The sequence below is a fragment of the Sphaerodactylus townsendi genome, linkage group LG09 (assembly GCF_021028975.2).
Source record: "Sphaerodactylus townsendi isolate TG3544 linkage group LG09, MPM_Stown_v2.3, whole genome shotgun sequence".
NCBI lineage: Eukaryota > Metazoa > Chordata > Lepidosauria > Squamata > Sphaerodactylidae > Sphaerodactylus > Sphaerodactylus townsendi.
Genome location: NC_059433.1, coordinates 13,116,861 through 13,141,524, shown reverse-complemented (window position 1 = coordinate 13,141,524; position 24,664 = coordinate 13,116,861). Strand labels below are relative to the sequence as shown.

At 46.1% G+C, this 24,664-nt stretch overlaps 1 protein-coding gene across 2 annotated transcripts in view; it reads right to left on the bottom strand.

Annotated features, from left to right (window-relative positions):
• The window catches only part of LOC125439157 (cadherin-6), a 59,997-nt gene that overhangs the window by 3,565 nt on the left and 31,768 nt on the right, over nucleotides 1-24,664 (bottom strand). For both annotated transcript variants that reach the window (XM_048508082.1, XM_048508084.1), the window contains exons 5-8: nucleotides 14,648-14,784; nucleotides 7,651-7,772; nucleotides 4,672-4,789; nucleotides 3,870-4,121 (exon numbers count right to left, since the gene is read on the bottom strand). In XM_048508082.1, the coding sequence (XP_048364039.1) occupies nucleotides 3,870-4,121; nucleotides 4,672-4,789; nucleotides 7,651-7,772; nucleotides 14,648-14,784 (629 nt within the window). The remainder of the gene's footprint in view (nucleotides 1-3,869; nucleotides 4,122-4,671; nucleotides 4,790-7,650; nucleotides 7,773-14,647; nucleotides 14,785-24,664) is intronic.

Here is a 24,664-nt window from a genome sequence, read left to right as displayed (position 1 = left end):
TATAGTCATCCTGTGTCTGTGTGGAGCTGATTAGTCACTGTCTTGACTCTAGCGTTTTTCAAAACTGGCAGCCAAATTCTGTTCATTTTCATAGTTTCTTCCTTTCTGTTGAAATTGTCCATGTGCTTGTGGATTTCAATGGCTTCTCTGTGTAGTCTGACGTAGTGGTTGTCAGAGTGGTCCAGAATTTCTGTGTTTTCAACTAATATTCTGTGTCCAGGTTGGTTTATTATGTGTTCTGCTATTGCTGATTTTTCTGGCTGAAATAGTCTTCATTGCCTTTCGTATTCTTTGATTCGTGTCTGTGTCTGAGCACTGCGTTTGGAGGTTCCTATGTAGACTTGTCCACAGCTACATGGTATGCGGTAGACTCCTGCAGTAGCTAGAGCAGTGGTGGCGAACCTTTGGCACTCCAGATGTTATGGACTACAATTCCTATCAGCCCCTGCTAATTCCTATCAGCCCAATTGGCTATGCTGGCAGGGGCTGATGGGAATTGTAGTCCATAACATCTGGAGTGCCAAAGGTTCTCCACCACAGAACTAGAGGATCCCTCTTATCCTTTGCTGAATGTAGCATTTGTTGAATTTTCTTAGTGGGTCTATAGATTGTTTGTAGGTTATACTTCTTCATCAGTTTTCCTATGCGGTCAGTGGTTTCCCTGATGTATGGTAAGAACACTTTCCCTCTAGATGGCTCTTTATCTTTGTTCATGTGGCTCGTTCTTGGTCTTGCAGCTCTTCTGATGTCTGTAGTAGAGTAACCATTAGCCTGTAGAGCTCAATTTAGGTGGTTCAATTCATCTTGAAGGAGGTGGGCTTCACAGATTCTGTTTGCATGATCTACCAAAGTTTTTATGGTGCTCCTTTTTTGTCCTGGATGATGATGGGAGTTTTTGTGTAGATATCTATCTGTGTGCGTAAGTTTTCTGTATACAGTGTGGCCCAATTGATGGTTTGGTTTGCAGCTGACTAGGACATCTAGAAATGGCAGTTTTCCTTCATTTTCTTTTCCCATAGTAAATTGGATGTTTGGGTGGATCTTATTGATATGGTCCAGGAACTTGTTCTTCTTTTCCGTGGCTCCGAATGATGAATGTGTCATCCACATAACGGAACCATATGGTGGGCTTTTTTGGTGCTGTTTCCAGGGCTTGCTTCTCAAAGTGTTCCAAAATTTGCTATTACAGGGCTAAGAGGGCTACCCATGGCTACCCCATCTTTCTGTTCATAGAATTCATTATTCCACTGGAAGTAATAATATCCTTCAGAGGATAATCAGATCCTCTGAAGATGCCAGCGACAGATGCAGGTGAAACGTCAGGAGAGAATGCTGCTAGAACATGGCCATACAGCCCGGAAACCACACAGCACCCCAGTGATTCCGGCCGTGAAAGCCTTCGACAAACATATGAATTTTTCTTACTTTTTTGACTCCCACAGAAATAAATATTAAAGCCTTGATCAGTACCAGTTTTTTTGAGGTTCTTAGGTGTCGGGAACCAAACCCTGGTCCTGACTTTACCCCACCCTGTTCAGGGAAGAAGGAGGGAATTGAGCTCCCAGAAGGAGAGAGAGAAGGCCAGGGCGAGCCAGTCAGGGAAGAAAGGTCAAAAGTACCCCGTCTCCTTCCCAATTCTGAGGTCAGAATGAGGACCTCCCCCTTACCCCCTTTTCATCTGGGGGAACAACATCCTGATAGGGAGCCAACCGTGGGAACAATGGGAATCTCACACTAGGGATCTTCAATGTCTCCCTGACACCACCACACAGCAACCAGAAGAGGAGGTTCAGTTAGACTTCTCTTATCAATTCCTCTTGGTTGCTCCATACAATGGTAGTGTTTGTGTGTGTGTGGGGGGGGGGGGGAGGATCTATGCAAACATACATTCTGCAGCTTTGTAGGGTTGGTAAATTTTGGGAGCCTTGCAGTACCTATAGTCATTACCTGGTCCGGAGACTGAGCAACGTGACTATGTCTCACTGCTGACCATCATTGGTTATTGCGTTCCCAATGCCTCATGAAACTGCCTTTACTGAAATGTTTGCATGCCCTATGTCAGCAAAGGTACAACAACATAGCTTTGAAACTTGTGAGCTGGATTTTGAGTTTTTGTTTTTTAAATTCTATCTTTTTAATGTCAGTCTGAATGAGATTTCACTGAAAGAAATGAATATTCAAATAGGATTTGCTCAAAACAGTTAAGTGACTTAGGTCTAAATATAGCTGCACTCTTGATAGTCTGCTTTTCTTTTAAAGTGCAGCTTGTAAAATAAACCTTCCTGATGCTCAGTTAAAAGAAATGTAAAGCTGAGTGGCTGATGTGTTTCGTCTCGACTCCTTCAAGAACCCCTTTAGCAGTTTTGGGATTTTTTTTGCAATAAGTGAGATCTGGAAACTTTCTCAAGCTGGCATATAAAATCGTCTTACCACACATAACCAAAACAACAAACCATGCCCCTTCCTTCCCACACATAACACACATAAAATTTAGTGCTGTGAGGTTTTCTGAATTTTCAGTTAAGGCCCGTGGAATAGTCAGCATTCTCTCGCAGAATAGTATTTGCATACCTGCATCTGTGGCTGGCATCTTCAGAGGATCCTCTGAAGATGCCAGCCACAGATGCAGGCGAAATGTCAGGCGAGAATGCTGCTAGAACACGGCCATACAGCCCGGAAACCACACAGCACCCAAGTGATTCCGGCCGTGAAAGCCTTCGACAATACATTACACATAAAATTATCTGCTTTTGTTACTGTTAAGAATGGAAATGGTACTTCTGATCCTTCTGTGGTTTTGTTTTATACGTTTGTTGAGAATGCATATGCAAAACTTGAAAGCACACCAAGAAAATAAATATGTAGCCACAGTTAATTGAAAACTAGCATGGTTTGCAAATTCCATTTCAGCTTTAAGGCTAGAATTCAAACTATACTCGGTCTCAGAAAAAAGATGTGTAGAAGGGTTGTATATTCCTCTGCCACATAACTCAACATGCTGGACTTCCTTTGTTGTAGAATGCGCTGCCTGGGTCCTAGTGGCTACCAGTTTGCAAAAGGCAAGTACTGGTGATAGTTGCTCAAAGAACTATAAATGGTCTTGTATCAATAATGTACAAAATAATGGACTTGACAAAGGCAGCGTGTCAAAATGAATGATAATTCCAATATTCATTTGGGACCACATTCTAATGCAGAAGCATATCATTTTCTCCACTACTGAACCTCAACTGACTGTACTGACATCTTTATGTGAGACAGAATACAGTTTCGTTTCTGAGCCCTTCACTGTTGGCAGCAGCCCCCTTCCCAGCCTATAAAGCTGGCCCCCAAACTTAGATTCAAAGGGATCCATAGGCGTAATGCAGGGGTCCCGACCTTTTTCAACCTGTGGGCGCCTCTGGAATCCTGATACAATATGGTGGGTACAGCCACAAAATGGCAGCCACCTGAGGCAGAGGCAGCCACAAAATGGCGGCTGCAGCAGCTTACCTTCTGTCACGCAGTGAAAATCCTTATGCCATGGTGGAGGTTGTTGCCAAAACAACACTTTTAAACAGCTGCACAGCCAATCAAATCTCCAGTGGCCAATCGGAAGCCTTGATGAGCAACAGTCCCATCTGGTCCTCCCCACTTTCTGAAAACACTCGGTGGGTGCAAGGAAAGAAGTCAGCACCCGGGACCAATGGCTTAACGGGGCTGTTTCAAATCAAGCCTAGATCTCGCCGGATTGTGATGGATCAGCTGCTAAGGGGTGGTGATTCGGTAAAAACCGAATCACTACAGCCTCACGAAAAATCCCCTACGTTGCAAAACGCATCTCCCCTCCCAAACCCCGCTCTGCCCCCCCAGCACATGCGAGTCTTTACCTAGCAAAATGATGATGCAGAGAAGGATGGCAATCAGGGCCCCTGTGCTAAGGCCAGTAGGGTGGATCAGTGCTTCAGCGTTACAAGACAACAACTTGCCTCGTTGGTCACAGGCACACACTCGAATGGTCACAGTCTCCGTGCTGCTCTGAACCGGGTAGACGTTGTCTGATATGACCACAGGCAGAAGGTATGTACTCATTTCGTGTCTATTGTATCTGATTCTCTTGGTGAAGATCCCTGCTGTGTTATCTGGAAAGATACGCCAAAATATATGTATTCATACATGATGAATGGGTTTCTTCCGAACATCTAACCCAGGGGTAGGGAACCTGCGGCTCGAGAGCCGCATGCAACTCTTCTGCCCTTTTGCACCATTGTGGGCTCCACTGTTTGCCGAGCCACCAGTTCCCTCATTCCTTGCCTCGCCCTGCAGGCAGCAGGGCAGGCGACCAACTGCCCATGGTCAGCTGCCGCCACACCATCGGCTTCTCGCCCGCGACCGCTGAGTTGGCTAGGTGCTTCTCCCCGGGCGGCTACGGTTTGCAGAGACCGAGCCGCTGGTTCATCTCTACCTGTTCGCCTGCAGGTGCGTTATAGGGCAGGCGCATCCATGTGCTTCTCAGAATGAGCGGAGTAAAAGGTAAAAAAAACCCCCTATAAATGTCAAAAATTACTTGCGGCTCCAGGTGTTTTCTTTTCCCGTGGAAAACGGGTCCAAATGGCTCTTTGAGTGTTAAAGGTTCCCTACCCCTGATCTAACCCAAAGAAGGAATGAGAATACGGAGGCCAGCGAGTTTACCTCTGTTGTCTTGAACGGTGAAATTGGAGCTACCGGCGACTTCGGGAGCCAAAGAGAATGAAAATTTGTGTCCACTGAAAGAGTCGTCCTTGTCAATTGCACTGAGGGTCTGTATAAGCTGAAAATGACATTGTTATTGAGTCACTGCTGAATACAGACACCAATGCCTTGCTCTCCACCATGGTAGCCTGAATAAAATTTATTGGAGTGATAGATTAATAGTGATGTGCCAGTGATGGGATCCAAAAATTTTAGTAACAGGTTCCCATGGTGGTGGGATTCAAACTGTGGTGTAGCGCCAATGGGGCTGGGCGGGGCATGACGGGGGCATGGCCGGGCATTCCGGGGGCGGGGCATTCCTGGGCGGGGCTTTGGCAAGGATGCGGCCGCTGCGCCAGTCCTTGGGCGGGAAACGAATGCACGCAGGCACAGGTTGCCAAGCACGCCAGTGCACCTCCTGCTAGACTGCTTCAAGTTCTGTGCGCCACTGCTGAGAGGAGGGGCGTAACTAAGGCAAAAATCACGTGGCAAAATCACCAATTAGTAACCCCCTCTCGGCACACACAAATAATTAGTAACCTACTCTCGGGAACCTGTGAGAACCTGCTGGATCCCACCTCTGGATGTGCCAATTAAGCAGAACAAGCAACTGGTTTTTTTAAAAGCCTTTTTTGCTCTCCAAGAGCTGGAAAAAATGGTTTCCAGAGTGGCTTTGTTCTAGAGGAGTGATGAGAAAGGCACAGCAAGTGTCTAAAATGTTGTCTCTATTCTTCCAGGCTTCATGCACACAGGAGATGTCTTGTCCCATTCCAGGGCAGACCACACACCTTCTTGTGCAAGATATGCTCAGCCCGTGCTCTTGGGCCTTGACTGAAAGGTGCAGAAGAATGGGTGAAAACTACTCATGCTCCTCTAGAATGCTGAAGGAAGATTTTGAGTGTTTTCCCCCCAGGAAAGTAGGATGGCCAAAGGGAACCACACCTCTTGAATGGTCCCTGTCTCCTACTTTTCAACATGTCTACAAGCAACAAAATAGATACTTGAATGCACAGGGGCAGTGAAAGTACATTGAAGTCGTCGACTGCTATGCAGAAATTGTGTCTGAGGGCAATAGGTTAAGTGGCTCCTCTGAGTGCTCACCTTGTGCATCAAGAGACTGGCCCATTTGTATAGGGGACAATCTCCCTTTCACAGGCAGTAACTAAGCCAAGTAGAGGCCTGGAATGGCCCAAGCCATTTGGTGCCCCAGGCAGGAAACCCAAACAGTGCTTCCTTGGTGGTAAATAGTAAACTAAATAACTGACAACTTGCTCCTGTTTTAATATTAGCTCGCAATCTGAAATGTGGGCTGTGTGTGGGGGGAGGGGAATCACTCTGCCCAACAATAGGGCCGCTCTGGACTTGGTGAGGAAGATAGAAGAGGCCTTTGAATACTGTGATAAGTGATACATCAAGAGTGTGTGTGATGGTACTTGTTCCCCCACCTTTCTTGGTAGCATTTTTTTCAACCCACAAGTCAACTGGGGGAAAAGAAATAATTCGCTTTGAAGAGTCTACAGGATTCCCAGGTTTTTCCCCCCTGTGTTCTACCAGCTGTGCAGAAAAAGAGGGCACTTGAGGGTGGTAAACCCTTTGAATATGCACATCTCTGTGTGTCGAGATGTGACCAGTGAATCATGCCTAGGTTCCTATGGGTATAGAAAATGGGAGGTGGTTATCAGATTATCTGCTAAGGCAACATCACCCCTCCCAAAGAGCTGGAAGGCCATATGTCTTAAATGAGCAATCAGTTGAATTAAGAAAAAACATATCTCTGGTCTATCAGTTTGTTTAACGACCAGATCTTGCAGACTTGAATGAGCAACTTCCTGCTCTGGACCATATGTCTAGACCAGTGTTTCCCAACCTTTTCTATGTCACAGTACCCTTGACCTCGCTCTTCGTATCTCGGGGTACCCTTGAGGTTCATTTGATTTGTTTTTGCATTTTTAAGGATTTTTTTCCATTTTTTGCCTGTAGGCGGGGGGGAGTGGCAAGCAGGGGGAGGGGAGGGAAAGCAGTGTTGACAGCTGCGTTGTTTGTTTGCCTAAATTCGGCATGGATTGGGGGGATTTAAAGGGAGAGCTCCCTTTAAATCTACCCCCCAATCCACACCGAATTTAGGGAATAAAACAATGCTGTTTTTCAATGTTGTTTAAAGGGAGCCTATGAGGCGTCCACCCCCTCCTTCAAAATCCATTTGATTCCAATGGGGGGGGGCAGGCGGTAGCATTCTCATGGTACCCCTGGGACGTGCTCAGGGTACCCCAGGGTACCATGGAACCCTGGTTGGGAATCACTGGTCTAGACCGACAACCGATGCATCGAGACGACGCAGAGCAGATACAGAACTCTTTTTAACAAAGGAAAGGAGAGCAGGAGGTGGAAAACCAATACGCAAGATGCAGCCACACTGAACTACTGAAAAATGCAGCATCACATTAGCTAATAATAGGATGCCAGCTGTAATCACACCAGCGAAATTACTCTTTCCGTTGACTTGCCAGCACCGGTAGCTGTTTGCAATGCAAAGCATCAGTGTTTGAGTACAATGCTGATAGCTGATGTGGGCTACAGTGCAAAGGTAATCCCCTGGGCAAATGCTGGGTCACATTACTGACCCATGGGGTGACGTAACATCACAACATTTTATTGTTTCGATTTATAAACCGCCCTATCCCCTGGGGGCTCTATTTACTATGCAGACTATGTTTATGGGGTGGTTGTCTACACTTTACCTGCAGCAAGCTGGGTACTCATTTATCGATGGAAGGCTGAGTCAATACAGAGCCGGCTACTTGAAACTGACTTCTGTCGGGATTGAACACAGTTCAGGAGCTGAGCTTGGACTGCAGTACGGCAGCTTACTACTCTGCGCCACAGGGATCACTGGACTGTATTTATGCACATGCATTCATTCACTTAAGCCAGGCCACGTACCTGTTCGGCCTTCGCATTTTCGCAGACAAAGGTCTCGTAAAACATGGCAAACTGCGGGGCGTTATCATTCACATCCAGGACTTTAATATACACCGGAACGCGACTACTTTCCTTTGGGTTATCTGCAACAATACAAAAAGAGAGGGTTAGGAAAAGTCAAAGAACAAGAAGAAGAGAGAAGAGTTTGGATTTATATCCCCCCTTTCTCTCCTGCAGGAGACTCAAAGGGGCTTACAATCTCCTTGCCCTTCCCCCCTCACAACAAGCACCCTGTGAGGTGGGTGGGGCTGAGAGAGCTCCGAGAAGCTGTGACTAGCCCAAGGTCACCCAGCTGGTGTGTGTGGGAGTGCACAGGCTAATTCCCCAGATAAGCCTCCACAGCTCAGGCGGCAGAGCGGGGAATCAAACCCGGTTCCTCCAGATTAGATACACGAGCTCTTAACCTCCTACGCCACTGCCAGGTGTGACGTCACAAGACTACCAGAGGACAGCAGTGTGTGATATCATTTGTAGTAGTTAGTTCCGTAGGTTACAAAAATAAATATACTATCAGATGTGCTGAATCACAAATGTTTCCAAATGGATCTTCTGGAAAGGTGTGTCGGGGCGGAATGAGAGCAGAGTTCCCACAGTGCATTTTTAAATAGTGCTACAACCTCCTAAGCCCACTAAAATCAATGGTTTCAGGAGGGTATACAGATTGCTCTGGTATTGCTTTGTTGTTATTTTGAACTCAACAAGGGCTGAAGGATACTTTTTCTACTGAGTTGCTTCTTTTGAGAGAGCCATAGGCAAAGAGCTGTTTATACCCTGGCTCAATATTGGGCCTTTCCCCACTCTCTTCGATCCCCCCTATGCCGGGCGCTGCTCTCAGCGTGTGGCATCCCAAGCGCACGCCCGGGCGTCCCCACGACCCTATGCTCTGCGCAGGGTCATCAAAAGGCGCCGTTAAGAAGAGCGCCTGGGATGCCGCGCGCTGAGGGGGCGTGACAGCGGCAGTGTCGGGGCGGCTGCGCTGTCGCTGCCCCTGTCGTGGGGAGTGCCGGGGGACCCCGCACTACTCTTCTCAAGCAGCGCGGGGCTTAAGGTAAGTGGGGAAAGGCCCATTGAGACCACATTCCCAGAACTTTCCTCTTGTTAGTGTACCACAAACACAGGGCAGAGGGGAGATATCAGCTGACAGATGGGGTTGCCTGGTATTTATTGGCTGACAGGGTGGTCACTCCATAACTGGATCCATGCCCCAGGCTTTGCCAAGGCTCTGACAGCTGCTGTTTCAATTAAGTAGTCGCTACTTCTCTCCAGCTGAGGTGTTTGGGTGGTTACTCTGTGTTATTGGGGCTCCACCTCCCCGTCCTTTTCTCTGTTCTTTAATTGCTGGGTCTGCAAAGTGCAAATGTTGTCACGTACACTTCTAGTGACTGTATATTTAAACGTTCCCCCTCCCTTGTATGGGGAGGAAAGGAGAGATGCTGGGACAGTGATGGTGATGGGAAGGGACTCTGGAGTCCTTGTGCCTGGGAAGAGGGAGGGGGTAGGTGCTCTTTGCCAAGATAGAGAGCATCCTTTCCCAATGGAGAGGGAAACCTACTAGCTCTTTGATGTGTTAACACATCTTGATCTTCTGGCATCCCCAAGACCTGGCACCCAGATTGGCTAAATGCCCTGGGGCACACATGGGGTGGGGCCTGAAATGGGCACTGATCTTTGGACTTGGAGTGATCTTTAGTGTGAAGGTTGGAACTTAGTTTTTGGCATAAACTGGGAACTATCTTTTCTGGGCATTTGCAGTGAGGGATGACCTGTGGTCGTTTCCCCACTTACCTCGACCAAAGGTTGCTGCGCACTACTCCCAGTGTGCGTCATTTCTGGCGTGCTCCCGGGCGTCCCCACGACCCCGTGCTCTGCGCGAGGTCATCAAAAGGCGCCGCTTTGAGGAGCGCCAGGAATGACGCGTGCTGAGGGGGCGCGACAGTGGCAGAGTCGGGGCGGCTGCGTTGTCGCCGCCCCTGTAGTGGGGAGTGCCGGGGTACCCCGCGCTACTTGAGGAGAGTAGCGCGCAGCAGCAGGTAAGTGGGGAAACGACCACAGGGGAATGATGCTAAAAAGGGTTGCAAACACACCAGGGATAGGACATCCTGCTACTAACAAAGATCAGCTATACCACAGATTGCAAGTACCCAGTTAGTAACTCTCCTTTGGTTTATTTAACTTAGTGTACCTAGCCCTGTTTCTTGTAGTACCCAGAGTTTGTGGTTTGTAGAAATAAAGTTGTTTCATTTGAGACAATCTACATAGGTACATGCCATGACATGCTACAGTGACACATTCCTGACCCATGAGAAAGTGGGGGGCTGGATTTTGCCCAAGATTTGCTAGCCTTTCCCCAATGTGACACAGATCATGGCATCCCCCCCCCCCCAACATGCTTTTTAAACAGTTAATGGTAGACATTAACTCAGAAATGCATTATCAATATCTACTCCTGCATCACAAACTTGCTTCTTGGATGACTGTTATCAGAAGCATCGCTTCTCAATAAGTCTCTGCAAACTTTAAGCTTCACAGATCCTCGTGTCTCTTTCTTCAAGTCCTTAGTCTCCCACCAAGGAATTGCTTAACCTTGGTCTCTTCAGCGTATCCTACTGGATCAATTGACCTAATTAAATTTCAAACTTTTATCCGCTGTCTTTCCACCCAAAACAGGGTCCTCAAGATGGGGAACATCAAAACATTTCAACATTAAAACAGCATGTGAAATAAAGCAGATGTATAAAATGAACAAAACATCAAAAACATACAAACGCACATAACAACACAGATGGGGAGCAGGGCCGATGACACTTGCTGTCACCGTGCCGAAGAAGTGTGTCACTCTACAGAGCAGCCTCTCAGTGCTTAATGTAAACACACTTTTCTTAGTTATTCATGTAGCATCTATCAAGCAAGGACTCGGATCTTAAATTTCTCTTGATCTCGGCTTTGAAGTGCTTGATGCCACGGAGTTGCTGTTTCACCTTTCACAGCTTTCAGCTGTAGAAATTTCATCATTCAACACACCTTCAGAACACCTGTCAGAAAGGCAAATATCTGCGGGAGTTCTATTTCTGTCTCTGTGACTGGCCCTTTTGGCACAAGAAACTTACAGTGTTTTTGGGCTGGAAATAAAATTTTGCCTCAGTGAAGTTCCACGTGGTTTCTCTCACCTTTGGTTCCAAAACTGTTTCGAAGCAGCTTTTTCCTGCACTTTATTTGAAACCTCTTTTTCGATGATACTTTTGTCTGAAAGGTTTCCAAGTTGTCTTCCCTCACTGTGCTGTCTTATTTACAATGTTTTATCTTTCCTGCTGCCGTTTTCCATGCTTCTGTGGCCCCTCTGCATCGTTTTTTTCACTTCCCTCATCTTTCTCCTTTTTCCTCCCTATTTATTTTTTGGCATTTCTGTGATTCTTCTTCTTTTTTTACTGTTTTGGTTGAATCTATGGTCGAATCCCCACTACCGTCTTAGCCAGGTTTCAGAACACAAACTAATGGTCGTTTGTGTTCTGAAACCTGGCTAAGACGGTAGTGGGGATTCAACCGGGGAGGTCGTCCCTCAAACCTGGTTAGTTTGTGTTCTGAAACCTGGCTAAGACGGTAGTGGGGATTCGACCTATGAAGTATGGATTAAATGGAGCTACAAGAATCAAGGCAGAGAATCAATGAAGCAGTGTTTCTATAACTAACCCCCCCCCCCCCAAATTTTAAAAAAGCCATCACAGCAGCCATGAAATGCTTGGAGGGAGTGAAGGCAAACATTGTGGTAAAGTGGGGGGTAAAAAACATTCTGGAAACGTATGTGACTTGTGCGGAAAATTCAACTGACATCGTTGGACTCCTGAGTAGGTCCCATAGACCCACATTTCAGTGTTTAATCGGGTGTGCATTTGTCAGCATTGGGCTACATATTCGTGCAATAAACCCGGAAACATCTCCCTGTGACATGTGTGGATTTTAATATGGACAATAATGATAAGAAATAGCTCAGCTATCATATTGCAGGTGGTTTCAGCCAGTATGGAGCCTTATCATGTAAGGGTGTAATGATGTAATGTAATGATCTTTCATGTAATGATGCTTTTAAATTCTACTGGCTGAGAAAGAGTTTTGATGCTAGCACCATGGCAACTATCATATATGGTGGGATTTTCAAATGATCTGTATAGATAAGGGATGTTCTACATCTGGTAGAATCCCAGCAAAGCAACAATGCTAAGCACACTTGCTCTCCTCTGCAATGCTATGGCCGATTATGCACAAAGCATCTGCTGCAAGATGGGGGAAAATGTTTATTGCAGCAAGATTTCTTGTATGGACGTATTTCCTCAAGCCCCGCTTTCTCTTTCTAGTCTCCCTGCTGTGAGACCACTTGTAGTACGAATTCAAATTTAGCTTTGCCGCCAGAGTGGGGATATTTCCCTATGAGCGTAGCTTTGCCCTGGACGTCATCCCTGCCTAGCTCCACCCTTCCCACTCCTCGCACTGCGGTCCATGCCTTCCCCCTTCCCCTGTTTCATGTTGCCTGCTCCTTCCTGCTTCTCTAATGCTCATTTCGATGTATCGATATAACAAAGCCTTTTGCAAAGAACAGCACAAGCAGGGTTCAGCTGATGTCTGACAGGGGAGGCACTCAGAATTATTACTCTCTTTACCTTCTTCAAGGCTCACCAAAAATAATTTACCTCAGACTTATTAGAATAGGCCCCAGTCTTGTGTAATCTGATGACTGCAGACGTAGCAAAGTTTTTGGCAACAGCTTTATCAACAACCTTTTATTGTTGTTATTGTTAGTCTGATTGTTGTTTTATCCTATGCCTAATAAAGGTAATGAGTGAAATGTGTAATCTGATTATGTGTCCTGTGACTTTGGAGAGAATTCAGTGACCTATTCTGTAAGAACAATGCATGAGAAAAAACTAAAGAGCTAAGTAGAACAGTGTGGGTACAGAGATCCTTCATGGGTTATCAAGCATAGGAAAATAACTTCTGAAGCTAGCTAGCATTTATTTGAGAGTTTCCAGCCTTTATAACTGCACAGCCAAGTTTGTACGTACGTGGGGAAATTCTTGCGGAAATTCCAGAAGCTGCGAGAACTGCTAACTAAAATATTTAGCAGCTGGCGTTTCAGTATTATTTTATTGCCGTCCCTATGAATAAACTCTGGCAAAACAGCAACATGCTGAAGATTAAATGACTCAGATTTGCATAATGTATATAGGGTGTAGAATCCAGCTTTTCTTGACACAGACTCTGAATTGCCTGGTTGCTAGATAGCTAGCGTTAACACACACAGTTCTGTGACTGAGTTTTGCCTGCTAAACCAAAGAGCCGCAAATATGCCACCCAGTATGCTATCAAATAATATTAAACAATGTCACTCTGGTGAGCCCTAAAGTCATATGGAACAAAATAGATTTGCATTCTTAGAAGTAACCCATGTTAAATTTGTACATATGGATCCATTATTCTGTCTGTGCCTGGTAGTTTGAGACTGCTTTAACTGTGATGGCCAGTTGTTCTGGGAATTATAGTCAGTAAAGATATGGACAGTTTTCTCAGTGTTCTCTAGACTCATGTATCCAGAACAACAAGTCCCAGTGTCCCTCTCTTGGAAGCTGGTCCCACTGAGGAACCACTTTGTCAGGAAGCTCTTCCTAAAGTTTAGCTGAAAATTCTTTTGATATAATTTCAACTAATTGGTTCTGGCCCGACCTTCTGGGACAACACAAAACACCTTTGCTCCATCCTCTATATGACAGCCCTTCAAATACCTGGAGATGACTATCATAAGAACATAAGAACAAGCCTGCTGGATCAGACCAGAGTCCATCTAGTCCAGCTCTCTGCTACTCGCAGTGGCCCACCAGGTGTCTTTGGGAGCTCATGTGCAGGAGGTGAAAGCAATGGCCTGCTGCTGCTGCTGCTCCTGAGCACCTGGTCTGCTAAGGCATTTGAAATCTCAGATCCAGGAGGATCAAGATTGGTAGCCACAGATCGACTTCTCCTCCATAAATCTGTCCAAGCCCTTTTTAAAGCTATCCAGATTAGTGGCCATCACCACCTCCTGTGGCAGCATATTCCAAACATATCATATTACATCTTGGTCATTTCCTTTCCAGGGTAAACACACTTGGCTTCTTCAATCTTTCCTCACAGGACTTGGTCTCCGGACACCCTATCAAAGCAATCCTGAAAAACTGCTTTTTCGTTCATGGGGAAGGGTTGCTGTTATACCTTTCTCCCTGCAGATGGCAAAGCAGCTTAGGGAGAACAGTTTTATCTATTTTTTAAAGGACCAGATTTGAGCAGCCTCTTATAGCCTGCATATCTTTTGCTCAAGTGGAACTGCCTTTTTTTATTTTCAGTCAAGAAAACAGTTGTCATGTTTGAGCCCCGGGCGACACCTCTAAGCACAGATACTCAGATGTAGATCCCATTTGAAATAGCTTTCATGTAAATAGGCTTAGCTCGGATTGGCATACCTGGCTGCCGGTTCCTCATTAAATCTGGTGCTAATCAAATTAATCGGTTTATGCAGAAGACTTCAAGTGGCTGGCCTTTTAAAATGCCTCGGACAGGGATGCAGGACGGTAATTGTCCGGCACTTGAGGAACTGGGAATTTTCACCCCCCTCCCTCTTCTGTACATATATTTTGTACGATTTATGTAGGCTTTTCACAAATCCGTACTCCTTGTTCTAGTTAGCCAATGGCCCGGAGGTTTTCTCAGGTCTATTTGATCTGCAAATAGGAACATGTTAATTTCCTTTCTGTTCTGGCACAAAGTTGCCTCTTCATAAATGTAGCCTTGGGAAAGAAAGGGGGGGGGGCACAGAAAATTTTCAGGTTTACGTCCTTGATGAACAACAAAAGCAAAAGCGTGGACCCTGGCATTCTTTTCGCCAGTCTCGGCTGAAAGGGCACGTAGGTCACAGCAACGGGGTTTATGTGCAACTTACTGATTTCAGACGCGATTACGGTAATGTTGTGCCACAATAACGTTTCCCGGTCAAGAGACTTGGAAGTAAATATCGAGCCATTTCCAGAATCAATGTTGAATATCCTATCCATATCGGTATGACGATCCACAGAATACCTGAAAACAGGAACAGATGTTTCAAGAGCTATTTCGCAATTGTTTTACAGGGTTTTGTGAGATCAGGTACGACACCTCAGTAAACAAATCACATTTGTGGACATGTTGGTACTGCAAATTACTATAATATCTCAATGGATGTCCAGAAAAAAATCTAGACATGACCTAGAGATCTGTGATTAAGATCAATTGGGTGGTTTTTTACAAGGACCAAAGCAGATAAAAAGTGTGAGTGTGTGTGTGTGTGAGTGCGCATAACATTCAAAAAAGGGTTGTGGTTGAGTGGTCATCTATCTATCACATTTTTATCCCACCCTCTTCCCCAGATTCCCTCTTGGCTGTTCCCTCTTACCTTTTATTATTACAGCAACACTATGCTGAGGCAGGTTAGGCTGAGAGCAGTGGGTGTCACCCATTGAGTTTCATGGCTGAACTGGAATTCGAACCCAGGTCTCCCCAGCCTGATATGTGAACCATTTTATTTATTACTCATTTATTTAGAAAATGCATATGATACCTTTGCAAGGATCTGCGTAAGGTGACTCGCAAACTAAGAGCAAAATTAACACCACAGCATAAAATTACAGTTCATTAAAAGAAGGCAAGGCACAAAACCATTTTAGAAGATCCAGACTCTCAATTCTGCTCCCAAGTACCTCTTGAAGGTGCTATTTTCCCCATAGGAACTGCAACGGCAAGTTATATGATGGCTAGCCCTATCAAAACCCTATCAAAGACAGTGGGGTATTCGTGGTACAGAAAACTGTTCTCCACATCTAAAGTTTTATTAAAATTAAAATAGTCACAAGTATCTTTTAGCACAGCACCAGATTGAGCAAGGGTTTCCAAAACAAAGGTAATATAAACGCAAATCCCCTGCCCCTATCTCTTAACATACCCCAGTTAGCAGTTGTTCAAAACAGGGTAGGCCCATAAAGCTTAGAAGGTGCCTGCCCTCGCCCCTGAGCATGGAGGCGGGGGGAATGGGGATCCGGAAGAGGTGTTGCCCTGGGTGCCATTTCCCCTCGATACACTTCTGATGAAGAGTCAAATTTTGGGTGCTTTTTTCAGGGGGGAGGAAGCAGATCCTATTGGTATATGGTCACTAGAAGTGTATGGCCCCTAGAATAGCTGAAGCTGAGGTACCCCTCACACTGGGAAACTAGGGTCTGATAACATTCACTGCTTGTTAAAGCCAGACTGGGAGGTACAGGAGAGAGAAATGGAAGAAAATAATCCTTGGTGCTGACTGCATGGTTGGCTATGAGTGAAATAAAGATGTGTTTTCTGTTTAAATCCTGACCTACTGGGATTTAAAGGAGATATATTTAGGGGAAGGAGAGATATACTCAAGTATTGTTTCAAATTTGTGCTTGGGGAATGAACTCCAAAGCGGTAATTTTCACTTCAGCTTCCAAGCGGAACAGAATGAGGAGGTTTGCCCCCTTTTTTTAAAGAGTCAAAACATGCACTTACGTGGTACTTAGCCTAGAAATTATGAGTCAGCTACACATTTAGTGGTGGTGTTTTGGTTGCGATTTTTCTTTTCTCTTTAAACCAGTGCTTGGTTCTAAGGATGAAAATTCTGCCTTGAGAATAAAACAGTTTCATATGTATTTAACGTGGATGCCAAGACCTGCAAATTTCTAAGGTGTGAGGAACCAGCAACAACAAATACACCTGGGCAAGATTGCAACATCAGAAATACCAATTCATATGCTGCAAACAGATAAGCGGGAGTGGGGGGAATTAACTTTCCTGATCCCAAGACGAACACTAATGGTGGATTCTGCAAAGTACAAATGTAACATCTTTAGGATGTTATAAATAGCATTTTTGTGAAGAGCTTTGCACAGCTCTCTTCCCCAAAATGAGTTCAGACTGTTATATTCTTCTCAACTCAGGTTTTTAAAAGATTGCTAAATTAGCTATCTTTCTCACTCAACCTGGGTTGAAGACGAGTTCCACCTGCTGGGTCAATGTCAGCAGGCAGGGAACACTTCATTTCTCCTGCCCAAACCTCTCACTTTCGTTTCCACTGATTGCGCCCACCATTTTGTGTGCTACTGCAGATTCACTGTGAAAATTCCCCATGGAGGTTTCCTCTGATTGCAGCTCATCCAATTTCTATTTTGATGTAAAAAGTAGGTGAATAAAGTTTGTTGAGCTACCCACCCTTTCGTTTTTTTTCCTTTTTGTTTTGTTTTGAGGGGGATATCAGTGAAGCTACAGTGACATGATTGGAGAATTTGCTGTACCCCTCAAAACAAAACAAAAAGAAAAAAGAAAAATGATACGTGCACAGGATCACTAGGCTAAACAAACTTTGTCCATCTACTTTTTACAGTGAAATAGCAAACAAATGAGCTTCAAGCAGAGGAAACCTCCATGGGGAATCTCCACAGAGAATCTGCTGCAGCACATAAAATGGCCCGAGAAGAGAGGGGAAGGTACTGTGAAAGTGTCAAGAGCTCTGTGCAGCAGGCAGGGAAAAAATCTGTTTTGGTTGGCAAAACTTTTTATAATGTCCTAAAGACATTATATTTATGCTGTGCAGAATCTACCAGAGTCAGGGGATTCTTTGCATTGCTGGGAAATATTCCAACCACTGTCTGACCAATAGGGAGAGAAATATAAAAATCCCACAATGGTCCACTGAAGGGCTAGCTCAGATAGTTTAATCAACAGAACAACAATTCTACAATCCAAATTTTAATCATGGTTTAAACTATTCAAAAATGATCCCCTCAGAACCCCTTATCTAGCTAATCTTACTATCCCAAAATTTAGAGTGGTGTTTACTGCCTTGCTGTCCCAAACCAAGCCAATGGCAGTACAGTCTGGAAGATATAGCGAACTGCCAGAGGTATAGCAGCGTTGTATTTGGGGAGAGTCTGTAATGGAGGATCTTCCACACTGACCCATTAGGCACAAGGTGTTCGATGCGTGGTGGGGCGAATGTCAGCCACGGCAAGATTTCTTGTATGGACATATTTCCTCCACTTTCACTTTCCACTTTCTCCACGGCAAGCAAATCCACTTATAGCAGGATATTAATTTTGTTGCCAGAGCAGGACAGATTTGCCAGTTTTGCCTCGAACCTGTTCCCTCCATCTGTACCTGGCCCAGTCTGTAAGCCTAGTCTTAACCCCACCCTGCTTCCCCCCTCGTCCTCCTCCCTATTGCCGACTACTTCCCCCTTCTTGTCCTGCCATATCACCTCTATGGCCCGTGGTCTCCCTGCTCCTCTTCAGATCTTTAGATTTTTAAAATAATAATAATAAACCATATGGATTGATAAACTGATATTAATGCTAATACTAAAAAAATTAAAAAATAATAAGACTAGTCGATCAGTCCAAACACCCGATTGCCCCTGCATTTGATCAACAAACTGGGACAGCTTCAGCCTAGTGCAGTGGTGGCAAACCTTTGGCACTCCAGATGTTATGGACTACAATTCCCATCAACCCCTGCCAGCATGGTCAATTGGCCATGCTGGCAGGGGCTGATGGGAATTGTAGTTCATAACCTCTGGAGTGCCAAAGGTTCACCACCACGGGCCTAGTGGTTTTATTTATTTTTTATTTATTTATTATTAGTTTTATATACCGCCCTCCCCCTGAGGGCTCAGGGCGGTTCTCAACAGGTTTAAAACAAACATTAAAACATAATTTAAATATCAATTATATAAAAACAGAACCCATTTTAAAATGTGGATGGCGTCTGGCTACTCCCCTCCCCCCCTTGTGCCCACGGGAGGCCAGATGACATGGTAGATGTATTTTTTTTTAACCAGGCTGGCCAAACCCTGGCGGAACAGGTCTGTTTTGCAGGCCCTGCGGAAACTCTGTAAATCCCACGGGGCCCTGATCTCCCTAGGGAACCTGTTCCACCAGGTAAGGGCCAGGGCTGAAAAGGCCCTGCCCCTCGTCAAGGCCAGCCTGATCATTTTTGGGCCAGGGATCACGAGTAGGTCCTCCTCCGAGGAGCGGAGGGGCCTACCGGGGCAATATGGGGAGAGGCGGTCCCTCAGGTATGCAGGTCTGAGAACCTGTTCTCTCCATCTGTAGTCAGTGATTCCAAATCACACTGGGAAAAGCCTGCTGATCTTCATGCTTGGGTTTACAGCACCTTGGAAGACAGATGATCGTGAACCCGGGGAGCTTTCCAAATGACAGCTCACATGGTCCTTTTGTGGTTTTGCAGTTTGCATGCCGCCATTATTCCCCCCCTCACTTACCACCAGTGGTGTCGTGCCAAGGATGTGGGGTGGGGCATGACACAATGGGCATGCACCCCTGCAGGGCATGGAAGGGTCGCGGAAGGGGGAAGTTCACCTTGCTCCGCCCCCTGTGCCCACCATAAAAGACAATCAGTGTTCAGGCAAGCCTTTTCTTTAATCGTTTTCCTTTTTATGTCGATATAGTGATCTATCGATAGATTGATAGATTTATAGATATATCAATATATCAATATTGATATTGATATATCATAAGAACATAAGAACATAACAAGCCAGCTGAATCAGACCAGAGTCCATCTAGTCCAGCTCTCTGCTACTCAGAGTGGCTCACCAGGTGCCATTGGGAGCTCACATGCAGGATGTGAAAGCAATGGCCTTCTGCTGCTGCTGCTCCCGGTCACCTGGTCTGTTAAGGCATTTGCAATCTCAGATCAAAGAGGATCAAGATTGGTAGCCATAAATCAACTTCTCCTCCATAAATCTGTCCAAGCCCCTTTTAAAGCTATCCAGGTGAGTGGCCATCACCACCTCCTGTGGCAGCATATTCCAAACACCAATCACACGTTGTGTGAAGAAGTGTTTCCTTTTATTAGTCCTAATTCTTCCCCCCAGCATTTTCAATGTATGCCCCCTGGTTCTAGTATTGTGAGAAAGAGAGAAAAATTTCTCTCTGTCAACATTTTCTACCCCATGCATAATTTTATAGACTTCAAACATATCTCCCCTCAGCCGTCTCCTCTCCAAACTAAAGAGTCCCAAACGCTGCAGCCTCTCCTCATATATATTTATCAATCTATTGATAAAGTTGAAGATAAAAATTACAGATTATATTAAAAATAAAAGCATGCATGTGCAATAGAGAACCTGTGAAATATCACCCCCCCCCCCATGCAAGCAAAAAGTCATCCCCGTAACGCCTGTCTTGTATTGCCTGCCCCGCTGTGAACAGGGAAATGGGTAATAACATTGAACATGCTCCCAAACAAAGACTCTTGAAAAGCATTTCACTCATTCTAAAAAAGAAAATATTTCATAGTTCAGTGCTTGCCGAAATTTCCAATTTTTCTGTCAGAGAAAGTGGGGGGGGGGAAGGGCGTCAGGAAAAAAAATGGGGAAAAGTTTTTTTCTTCTGAATTTTTCTATTTTTCCCCCCTAGGCCTTCAGCTCTCTAGGTAGGGATTAACATTGTCTACTATTTCCAGTACACTAGCCAGTTCATTCCTCATTAGTTGATGGTCTCTCGTTCCCAGGCCAAGTTAGGAAGAGATTTCTTTATATCTAGCATCTCTCATCAAACTGAAACATCTCTGTGATTTTATTCTAGTGACTGTAATTGTGGTTGTACATTATCTAAGAACAGCTTTTCCACATGGCCTGCCTGCTGTTATCCAGTGACTGAATCATAACAAGATAGAGGTGATACTTCTTGATTAAACTGCATAATGAATCATTAAACATTCTGTTTCTGAGGAGAAGTAGTTTGTATGTATTGCCAATATCCCAGGATGCTGGTAAGGCAGATACCACATCCTGGAAAGACTCCTACTGTCACCCTAAAGACGGATGGTGCCAATTTTATTGGTCACCTAGTAAACTAACCAGAGAATGACCATGCCTCTAGTCTGGCCAGGCAAGAAAAGTGACCTACCCAGCTTCCAAAGGGAATATGCCATTAAAAAAGACCTTGTCCTGCCTCATGTACTTCAGCCTAGATTATTGGAGTGATGTTCCGATCTATTCTCGTTGGCAGAATGGGCAAGAGATTTAGTCTTAATGGACGGCACCAATACAAGATATTTTAGATGCCAGGGAACATATCCAGCCAGATGGTGTGTGTGTGTGTGTGTGTGTGTGTGTGTGTGTGTGTGTGTGTGTGTGTGTGTGTGTGTGTGTGTGGCCAATTGGCCATGCTGGCAGGGGCTGATGGGAATTGTAGTCCATAACATCTGGAGCGCCAAAGGTTCGCCACCACGGACCTAGATCTACTCATCAGCTGCTTCTATCTGTGCTCTGGCCCCCCGTCTGGCCTGTTCAGATCTCTGGGGCAAGATCATCTGCCTTTTCAGATGCACTTCTCTTTCTTTGTAACAGTTGGGCAGAAGAGATCACCGTGCTCCTTCCAAGTTTTCTTTTCACAGCGATGACGTGCCTCTGAGAGCACCAGCAATAGATGTTGGGGGAACGTTAGGAGCAAGAACTACCAGACCACAGCCACACAGCCCAGAAAGCCCACAACAGCTATGGAAACCTTCAACGCTTTTCTATGGTGTTGTACATGAACACTGGCAATCACTGAAACAGATTCTTAAGTTCATGTCATTAGATTGAATTTCCAGTTCCATCTCTTAAAAAGATCCGCAGTCAGCTCTTTCAAACGAATGAATTAAATTAAATTAAAGATCATGAGGGGTTTTTTTTTGCTTCTTTCTAAGTGAAAGCTAAGACACACACTCTGTTACCTTTTAAACACCTAGAACACAAATCATTTTTGTGCCCGTTGACTTCAAAGGCTGTTTGCCAGCAGAGCTCTTCACAGAATTATTTGAGTTGCAAAAACAAGGACTTCAAGCTGGGGCTAACAATTAGGAGTATCTCAGATAAACTGAAAGTTGGCAGTAGTGCCATGGTTAGCATTTGGCAAGTCATTTAATAAGATTCAAGCGAGCATCTTTTCACATGTTCCATGAACTGAGGATTAGTGGTGTGGGGTCTTCTAATATCTTGAAATCCGAACGTCAAGGATTTAATCCAGGGGTCCCCAAACTTTTTAAACAGGGGGCCAGTTCACTGTCCCTCAGACTGTTGGAGGGCCGGACTCAAAAAAACTATGAACAAATTCCCATGCACACTGCACATACTTTATTTTGAAGTGCAATCCCAAACAGAGTTATGACGGTCTCAGTAGCCCAACGTGGTGCACAGCGCAATCCTAAAGAGAATTATGGTGGGCGAACCCTTTCATTCCAATGGGCTCGGACCGGAGAAACTCAGAGCAGGATTGCAGCATAACAGTCGCAGGATCCGAGGCTCCGCCTAAGCCCCTTTCCCAGCAAAGGGTCTCCAGCTCCCAGCTCAGCCGCCTTTCTCTCTCTCCCCCCCCTTGCTGCATTGGTACAGTCCCCTCCAGCCGCTTGGAATGAGCAGCGAGTCGCCCGTGTTTGAGGCTGTGTTTGTAAACCTGGGGGTCGGGGTGCCAAGCTCCAGGGGCTGCCTGGAGCACTTTAAAGCACTGAGCACTAATGTGCTGAAGAAATTTTTCTCCCTTTTAAAATGGGTTGTAGCCAATAATCTGGAAACAATCCTGAAAAAGCAGGCTGCCGAGCCTGAATGCAGCTCAGCCGCCTTTCTCTCACCCCCCGCCCCCCTTGCTGCATTGGTACAGTCCCCTCCAGCCGCTTGGAATGAGCAGCGAGTCGCCCGTGTTTGAGGCTGTGTTTGTAAACCTGGGGGTCGGGGTGCCAAGCTCCAGGGGCCCCTGAAGGTTCCCCCCCCCCCCAAGAATTACAGCTGCGGAGGTTAGCTCTCCTGAAGAAAATGGATACCTCGGAGTGGGGGACTCTGTGGCCTTGCGCTCCAGCGGTGGGAAAGGAAGGAAAAGGAGAGAGAGAAGGGGGATTTGTGCTTCCGCCCAGCGGGCCAGATGAATGTCTTCCGGGGGCCTGATATGGCCCGCGGGCCGTAGTTTGGGGACCCCTGATTTAATCCAATCTATGAGGCAGCGTACACAGAAGCAATGGAGGAAAACCCATTTATGTTCCATTCCTAATTTTCAACCTGAGCATCACTCTTTCGGCTTCACTGCTGTGGCTCTTCAGCGGCAGATCTATGATGGAGAGCAGGAAATACCTCAAGTGGTCCCCAATCCAGTGCAAAGAAAGGAGGGTTGTTGGCTGCCAATGTTTAGCAAACAGACAAATTAATTCCCAACTCTCCTCTGCAGAGGCGTAGGGGGGAAAGTGGTGCCCAGGGAACCCCCCCCCCCACCGCGTGCCCCACTTACTTTAGCCAGCAGGAACCTGCCATGAACTGCCCCTTGGCCCGGCCCCTCCAGGCTGCTCTTTCGGCTGAAGAAGAAGCCTGGCAGGGCAGGGCCGAGATGCGGGGAGCAATTTGCTGCCCCGCATGTGACCAGCTAGCATTTGCCCAGGGACATGAGAAGAAGAAGAAGAAGAAGAGTTTTGGATTTATATCCCCCCTTTCTCTCCTGTAGGAGACTCAAAGGGGTTTACACAATCTCCTTGCCCTTCCCCCCTCACAACAAACACCCTGTGAGGTAGGTGGGGCTGAGAGAGCTCCGAGAAGCTGTGACTAGCCCAAGGTCACCCAGCTGGCATGTGTGGGAGTGCCCAGGCTAATGTGAATTCCCCAGATAAGCCTCCACAGCTCAGGCGGCAGAGCTGGGAATCAAACCTGGTTCCTCCAGATTAGATACACGAGCTCTTAACCTCCTACGCCACTGCTGCTCATGAGACCCCCACATGTTCCCGTGAGCACTCTGCCTCTGCTCCTCTCATATAGGATGGGAGCCAAACAGCCACTTGTTCCCTTTCTCTCCTGCAGGGAAGGTAGACGGGCATTTAGCACCCACGTGCAGCAAAATCCAGCTCACCTCGGGTCTATAGGCAGCACTGTTATAATACTGATGACCCGTTCAGTGGCTTGGAGCCAGAGTACTTGAGGAATTCCCTCACCAGCCAGGGCACACAGCCAAGGCAGCTCGTTAACATCCTCTTCACAACTTCCGATCTTCATACCTCGCCTGCAGAGATGGGATGAGTGGCAACTAGAGTGGGGTTTTTTGCAGTGGTGACCTTGTACCTTTGGAATGCCCTCTTTCTTGAGGCTGGCTGGTACATACCGTGTTTCTCCGAAAAAAAGACAGTGTCTTCTATTAATTTTTGCTCCCAAAGATGCGCTATGTCTTATTTTCAGGGGATGTCTTATTTTTCCGCTCCACAGCTGCATGCTCTGGTGTTCTGTTCGACGGGCATGCTTCCAAACAAAAACTTTGCTACGTCTTACTTTCGGGGGATGTTTTATATTTAGCACTTCAGCAAAACCTCGACTACGTCTTATTCTCAGGGGATGTCTTCTTTTCGCAGAAACAGGCTTTGAGGTCCTTCAGGTGCCAGGGCAAAACGTTTCTTTTATCCTCATCTTTTAACACTGTTTTTACAGTATTATTCTAGCCTGAAGACTGTTGTACAAATATAACTTTAGGCTGCTCAGTGTTGTTTTATACATTTTTATGCTTCTGGCTTGTTTTTAATAGCTGTTTTAACTCTGGCCATTTCCGCATGGCCACGCTGGGGGTCGGGTAGGCATACATGACGCCGACCCAACCCCCCTGGGACCGTTCGCACGAATGGTCCCGGAAACTACCGGGAAGGCGGCGCCATGCTGCGCCGTCGCCCGATCAACCTACCTTCCCTGCGACTGCCTGGTGCGTCGCCAAGGCCAGGCGACACGCCCCCCTGCCCTGCGCGACCGCTCTGGAGTCGCAGAGCAGGAAGGGGCGTGTCCCCAGGTGCGCCCCCTTGTGAACAGCTCCCTGGGGACGGCGTTTTTGCCATCCCCAGAGCGCTGTATTTGGCCCGTGCGGAAAGGGCCATGGATTGTTCCAACATCGCTATT